The sequence below is a fragment of the Cryptotermes secundus genome, unplaced genomic scaffold, assembly GCF_002891405.2.
Source record: "Cryptotermes secundus unplaced genomic scaffold, Csec_1.0 scaffold1059, whole genome shotgun sequence".
Classification (NCBI taxonomy): Eukaryota; Metazoa; Arthropoda; class Insecta; order Blattodea; family Kalotermitidae; genus Cryptotermes; species Cryptotermes secundus.
Window position 1 is genome coordinate 327,168 of NW_019722450.1, and position 7,957 is coordinate 335,124.

The 7,957-nt window shown below is 36.3% G+C and overlaps 1 protein-coding gene across 3 annotated transcripts in view; it reads left to right on the top strand.

Annotated features, from left to right (window-relative positions):
* The window catches only part of LOC111861525 (tyrosine-protein phosphatase 10D), a 154,301-nt gene extending 146,989 nt beyond the window's left edge, over window positions 1-7,312 (top strand). For 2 of the 3 annotated variants that reach the window (XM_023846174.2, XM_023846177.2), the window contains exons 28-29: window positions 488-603; window positions 5,017-7,312. In XM_023846174.2, the coding sequence (XP_023701942.1) occupies window positions 488-603; window positions 5,017-5,031 (131 nt within the window). In that variant the 3' untranslated portion in view covers window positions 5,032-7,312. The remainder of the gene's footprint in view (window positions 1-487; window positions 604-5,016) is intronic. The other variant, XM_023846175.2, reaches the window with a different exon arrangement.
* The last annotated feature ends 645 nt before the right edge of the window (window positions 7,313-7,957 follow it).

The window sequence follows — 7,957 nt, forward strand, 5'->3', positions numbered from 1 at the left end:
CCTCATTATGCAGTTTTCTCCAACCTCCTGTTACTTCATCTCTCTTCGGTCCAAATATTCTCCTCAACACCCTGTTCTCAAACACCCTCGGTCTATGTACCTCCCTTAATGCCAGAGACCAAGTTTCACACCCATACAGAACCACAGTCAAAATTATAGTTTTGTATATTCTAATTTTTATGTTTTTGGACAGCATAGAAGAAGACAAAAGGTTCTGGACTGAATGGTAGAAAGCATTACCTGAGTTCAGTGTCCTCTTGATTTCCTCCTGAATATATATATATATATAGAGAGAGAGGCAACTAAACATAATAGTTTCAGAAGTAGATATTTGTATATCATCATAAAATATGCCGACTATAAGAAGTTGGTGCATCTTGAAATTGTGGACATACACATTCCATCAAACAGAGTACAGGATAAAACTACTTTATTATAATTGGGTTGAGGTGGCTGGTGCATGGGGTAATGTTTGTGTTTGATGTAGGCAAGAAGCTACAGGAGACAACCTACATAGAGACTGGAGCACTGGAGAAGCGTCCAAGTCACAAGCAGAGGCTTCAAAACATGTGTTCTTATCTGCAGCTGGTGATGGGTTTCTGGGTAAATTAATTTACTCTTTGTTTGAATGCTGCATCATGGCATGGCTGATTGCACTGTCTCCCTCTTGGAAGCCTTTCTTACTTCAGTGGCATTCATATTTGGGGTTGCAAGTGACATTAGGTCAAGATATGTAAAAGTTGTGGGTTCAGAGGCAAATATCAGAAAAGTTCTGCATCTCTACAATAAAGAATGATTGCTAATTGGTAGCACAGAAACTGTTTCATTGGGAGTTATAAGAGAAACTGGTGACAGTAGGGAAGTTTTCTGTGACACATATGTTGAGAGAAATTAAATGACAAAACCAGAACAAAAAATTATGAAAATGTAAGAATAAACATATGAGTTGTAAGAAAGAAAGAAAAAGATGGTAAAGCTAACCCTGTAACAGGCTATAGAGGCCCATAGGGTTGTGAGATGTCGAGGCTCCCACATTTTCTAGACAGTCAACTCACAGATGGTGGTGAGGTTGTCAGCCTAATGTGCCGGTCGTGCTATACACCCAGGAAGATTCATGCTACTTATTTCTGTTAAGAGACTGAGTCAACTCCAGGACCATAGTGTGGCTGCAATGATTAGGTCATTTGAAAAATCAAGTGACCTTATCAGGAATAGAACCCGTGATCTAAGAATAAGCATGAAGGAAATTATGAGGACTGATCTGTCAGAAACATTTCTTAAGCTTTGATAGGGGTGTAAAGAGAATGAACAGCTAAATTTCAACAGATGTTCAAGGTAAGAGGAATATGGTTGGGCATTACTATGCATGGGGAAACAAGTGCATGTAAAGTACTAGTTAGGAAATCTCAAGGGAAGACACTGATTGATTGAGGTGGGGGGGGGGGCTCTAGTAGTAGGATAATGAAGTGATTCTTAAAGAAATAGCTTCTGGATGTGTAAACTAATCGCATAGTCTCTGGGAAGGGTCCAGTAGTGGACTTCCATGATCGTGGTGATAACCCATTTCTGTCACCAGTACATCTAGTAAATCAGGAAGATTCATGGAAAGAATTAAACAGAAAGAGCTTTGAATTCACATATTTTTTATATGGGGATTAAATTGAACTGGCTTATGACTGACCCCTTTGATAGTATTTGGTGATAGAATTGTTGAATCTTTTTACTCTGATCACTTGTTTGGTTTGGTGACTAATTAATTATCATACATTTGTTTACAGACTTTATTTTTGTGAGTTTGTATAAATATGCCTGTTAACTTTGGCATATCTGTTTGTATGTCTGTCCTCACGCAACAACTGAGTAACTGCTAAATGGATTTTGAAGAAATTTAATATTGGGAAGATTATTAAAAAATGTGTTAATACATCTGCATTTTGTGAATAACAGACACTTTATATGAATCTGTATGTTTCTACATGCATGTCAAGCATGTTTATGTGTGCCTTGTTCCAGAGCCACTACCAGAAGTGATTAAAGTTTTTTTTTCTTCCATATTCCTATGTCTCTGGGTTAAGTCATGTGTTGCACATAACAGAAGACTCCTTCCAAAGAAATTTACTTTTTCTTCATTTATGTAACCATATCTTTGTGCCCCAAATTCTTTGGTTGTTCAAATGTCATGAAAATCCATTTCCATTCTTGCTGATATACCTGAATCTTTCATCTGTTCATATTTGGTTCTACTTGCTTGTAATAACAGAAGAGTTGACAGTTGGTTAACCATAACTAAATTCAGCTTACACCACGTGTTATCGCATGAGTTAGAGCACAGTGGCTACTTTCTCGTAAGAAACATGAAATAATTTATGAATAGGTAATAGCTCATAATTTTAAAAGGTAGGGAGAAAATAAATTTCTGCTAACAGAAATGAAACGTAATGGATCACATTGTTAAGCTGAAGTGATATATATTCCATACCTTTCTACTTGCTTATATACATAGCAGGAGAAATTATTGTGATCATGAAAAAACTGACTGCAAGATTTTGGTAGATTTAATTGTTTTTAGCACCAATTAATATGAAAACGTTTTTGCAATGCTGTCTGTATGTATTTGCATCAGAGTAGTCCTTAAATGATGATAATAATAATAACAGTAACAATAATAATAATACTTATAATAATATAGTCTGTAGTTGCATCAGGAGCATAAGTCGCCTACAAGCATAGTGCTTGAATGGGTAGACAGATATAGTTCATATTCAGTGTGCAGTTGTTTAATCATCCTAGGTTCTTTCTAGGTGAAGCTGAACATTCCAGCTCCAAAAACAGGCACCCTTCAGACGTGCTCCAAAACACAAATGGTTATTTGAAAACAGCTCTGATAATTTAGATTATATTGCAGTAATTTATGAATACCATCTTCCTCAAAAAAGCAGCAGTACATCCTCTAATAACCCAAACACAAAATATTAGTATTCTTGAAAATGGCTTGATTAGTTTTGGTTAAATTTCAGTCATCTGTAGAGGCCTCAAATAATATTTTGTAGGACAAAACAGCTGGGGCTGTCACAAAAAAAAAAAATCTTTCTCAAAAATAGCTTGAATGATTTTGATTAAATTTTGACAGTTTAGTCCCAAATAAAACTGCATTGTTCATATATTCAAGAAAATAACAATATGCTGTCTAAGGGTTGAAACACAATATCAATTCTATAAGGCTGCGATTCATGAAACGTATGTGAAAAAGTATGTGCAGTGTCTTTGCATCAGTTCTTTTCTCTGATGGATCTACAGCTGTAATCCATCCGCCAGTGTTGAGATAAAAGAGGGTCAGTTTTACATGTTTTGTTCTCAGAATCTTCATCTTGTTCCCTGCACATTTCACACTGCAACCAGTTGTCTTGTGGGTATGAGTGGAATATGAGTATCTGCTAGTTTAGCAATGCCAAATTATCCCCTGATAAACATGCTGCAGTTCCACTTTTGAAAATATAATTGACTGGCTATATTTTGTCCTAATTAATGTGTTTATGTTTTCTTCTAATGATGCAATTCGTTGCTTTTTTTTTTTTTTTTTCAGAACTCTGCATATGGCCATTTGCATTAAAATATCCAGCATGAAGCTAGATATAAAGCAGGGCTGTGCCATAGCTCAAGCAGTTAGTCGCTGGCTTCCCAGCACGGTGGCCCGGGTTCGATCCTGGGTCTGGTCAAGTGGGGGACAAAGTGGTGCTGGGGCAGGTTTTCTCCGAGTTCTTCGGTTTCTCCTGCCAATCTTCATTCCACCAAATTTTCCATCATCATAATCACCAGGGGCAGGCTACAATAGGCCAATCAGTGGCTGCCGTGCCGAGTAGACCCAGTTTGACTCCACCCTCCACTAAGTGAATTTAAGAAAAAAAATTTTAGATATAAAGCAGGAGTGTTCATCTGGTGTGGCCCAAAGACACATAAATTTGTTTCATTTTGTTACTTTTTTATATTTTGTCTCTTGTTTAAAATATATAGAATTAACTTTACTTTGATAATGGGCAAGTCATTATATTATAATCTTAGTTAAAAGGTATCAAGTTAATCAGTTTGGAGATAGATGTCTTAACATGTGCTTAACTGGTGAACTCTTTGAGTCGCTTGAGCAAGTTTTGCTAGATTTGGGATAAGTCACTATCACCTGTGCTTAAAGGCTGTTTTTACTATGTATACTTTAAACTGTGGCACAGTTAGGCAGAATATTAGGTTTTTTAGGAATTTTTGCATCTTGTCATCAACACAAGTAAGATTTAATCAGTAGCTTGAATTGCAGATATAAGCAGAGTGGGAAAGCTTATAGCACTGTGATTATCAGTAAGAGAATGAAAGTTCAACATGACCATCTTGTGGTTTGGTGATTTTCCTTGATCCCACCAGGAGAATGATACAGTGTTGACACAGCATCTTTACATACATTCGTATGCCTGTATCCTTTGAAAATTTTACAGTAATTACCATTCATAACTTTCTGGTATCGTGTGATATAATTTCTGCACCTGTAATGCATCATAGACTTAGTCAGTCAGTCCAGCAGCTTAAAGTATGACAGTCCTAACAAAGAAATTATAACTACTTTGAAAAATTATGTTGTACATATGCTTGCTTTTTGACTGCCTCTGTGGTCTAGTGGTTAGAGTTCCTGGGTACAGATCCAGAGGTCTGGCCTCAATGGGGTCCAGGCTCCTGTCTAGAAAACCGAAATTAACGGCCATGGGGATTTTTTGTGCTGACCACGTGACACCATCTATCCGCTGAAGTTGGCACTAACTTTGCCGACAAGCAGCAGTTGCTTGGACTAAAACCACAAAGTGTTTTTTTTATATGCTTGCTTTTCTTATATATTCTTCATGTAATGCATAATAGTTTTCTCTTCTCAGTAAACTGTCGTCCATACTATGACAGGTGCTTTTTGTGGATTCTACTTTTTTTGCCTCAAAATTGTTGTATGAATATTTTGTTTTACTTTATTATTTCATGTTGCAGATGACGAAGGGATAGCGGAGTCAGGAATGTGAGTCCCTTCTGTCAGTGCCAACTTCAGTAATCAGGCTACAAGGCATGGCAAGAAGGCCCAGGAACTTGATATACTTTCTCCACATTGGAGGGTGAAGTCTCAGGGGCTGATGTACTTTGCGAAGTATGCTGGATTGTTCACACAGAATTTTCATAACTAAAGCCTGTTAACAGTAATGTGGATTGTGGTATCACAACAAAGAAGACATGGTGCTAGGTTGTACTTTTCTTTTTATGGAGAAAACTGTAGGCAACAGGAATTCAAAACAAGTTGACTGTGATGACCTTGGATGTTAACATTAATTACAAGCTATCTGAAATAATTTATATTATCTTGTTGGAAGTAAATCCATTCATCCATTAAAATCTCCAGGCAGCAAAGTTGAGGGAATCATTAATTAAATTTGTTATGTGTGAATTCTTCTGAAGACTACTGTCAGGCTAAAATATTGTGTATAATATCACACTTAGTTCCAGGCATTATTTTTTGTTTAGACTGTTCACTTTTTTTTTGTTGCATGTACAGAGAAAGATAATTTTCAGTTTACAAGCACTCAGTTTAAAGGGAATCCTGGGTTCTAGCAAGTTTGAGTTTAGTGTGTCTACGAGTATATAATTTGTTCACTCTAAGAACCTGCATATGACAAATTCCAATAATTTTTATTTATACATGACAATCTTGTTTGTGGGACTATATAATTTGCTATAAAATTGAAGATTTTCTGCAGTGGTTAGCCCAGTAGTATTATATAGCAGGATTACAAGAGGGCCTTTTATTTTAAAGTAAATGTAAACTGATGATAACATCTGTTCCTCATTTATGTAAATCTATCATCTTCATCCATTTCTTATGTATCTGATTATGATTTTATCTTCTGCTGGCATGTTAAAACTTGTTAATAGTTTCTGGTTATTTACAAATGTGAATTGGCCCTTTGGACATAGAAGACACCTGTTTCAGCAAGAGAATATGTTTCTTGTGTGGGTTCATTTGCTTCAAAGGTGATAACAACGTGCTGTAACTACAGCAACAATTCTTGGTCTACTTTCCTTTGATATTTGTTAACTACAAACAGCAGAAGAAACCCAGACTGTCAATTATTTCTTATGTGTTCTTGAGGTATTTTGATTCTGAAACATAATATACTAGAAGAAGGGAGGACCTGGGAAGGCAGATCTTTCTCTCGTATAATGAGCTATAGAATACAGTGAATAAAATAAATGAAATTATTACATTATTACTGGCAGTAACTATAGTGAACAAATAGGAAAAAAACGTACAGAAGACATAATTCAAAACTCAAAAAAATAACATTAACTGTAATGGACCATGACTTAGAAATGTTTCATGCTATAAACATTTAAAAATATTAGATTAGTTTTTTAAACTGAAAAACATACATGGTCAACAAGAGGACTGAAGTCAGTTATTGATTATTTTCTGGCAGTTTTAACTAAAGATGTTTAGGAATAGAAGAAGCACAACCTGAGCACTGATCAATTTTATTGGAAACAAAAATAGAATTTAAAACCGTATGTTATAAAAGAAATTGTAAACAAAGGAAGTATATAGAATCTGTTTGTTAGGACAAGATTTGTTATAACACCACCAGAATAAATTAGATGAAAAGTTATAGTTTAGTATATGTTAAACACAGCAGCAGAAGAAACATTACATCAAACAATTATTAGGGGGGGGTGTCTGTATGGGCAGTTGAATTGAAGGCAGAGAGAAAGACAAAGAAGGCATTTCACTATTTCTTCTTAGAAGTAATAAAGATAAAACTTAGGATAGGAATGTTTAGAAGAAAGTGAAGTTTAGAGGTTGTTACGGTGAAGGATGGCATGTGATTCATCTATATTTAGGCTATAATATTGCTGCTATTAAAACTTGCAGGCATTGCATCACTAATCAAGAAAGTGTTACTAAAGATGTGTAACAGATTCTGCAGTTCACAATAATAAAGCAATTCTATGTTGGGGAAGCAGTTATGCTGACCACACCAAAGAAGAATTTCTCAGTAGTCTTGATGGACAAATGTAGACCCTATTCTATATAGATTATTTTGCGAAGCTATATTTCCCAGTGGAATTTCAAATGTTATCTGACATATACCTGTTTATTTCCTACTAGGGTCTGCTATCAGGGTGACTAATGACATTAGACATAGCACATATACTTCATACACAATTGTATTATTTTGTTGCTTAGTATTCTTGACATTAAGCGGCCTCCATAGTCTAGGGGTAACGTTCCCACCTCATGATTCAAGGTACGTGGGTTCAAACCCGGCGGAGGTCGGTCATGGAATTTTTAAGAGCGAAACAATTCAGGGAACAAGTCCTATGGGAGGGACTTTAAGAAGTGGGTCCCGTGTCATAGATTTATGGTACGTAAAAGATCCTCATGTCGCTAGGAGACCTCTGAGCAAAATTAGGCAACAAGTTTCCCACCCAAGTAGTTTCCAATGCCTCTGGTAGATGGGGGAAATATCAGGTACCGAGGGCCAACCTCATTGGCTGAACGGGGCTGATAGCACGCACCAGTGCCGGTAGGGTATGGCGACAGTAGAAATTAAAGGGGACGCACAATGGACCAATAACTGGTCTAAGTGCATGGGGAAAGCCACCCCCTCTAATAATAATAATAATAATGCTTGACATTAATGGGAGGCATTGATAGACAGAGTATATTCATATGTGGCCAGTTAAAATTAACAGCAAATCTGTTGTTGTAGGCTGTCTGATTCCACAGAAACCCATTCCTTCTTAGAAACAAAAAGTGCCCACTTATTCATGATCTGGTACATAACTTATGTTCATGCAGTTCATGCAACTGCATAATTTTTGCTCAATATGAGAGAGAGATCTGTCACTAAGTTTCAGATATTTCTGAAGATATGGGTCAGAT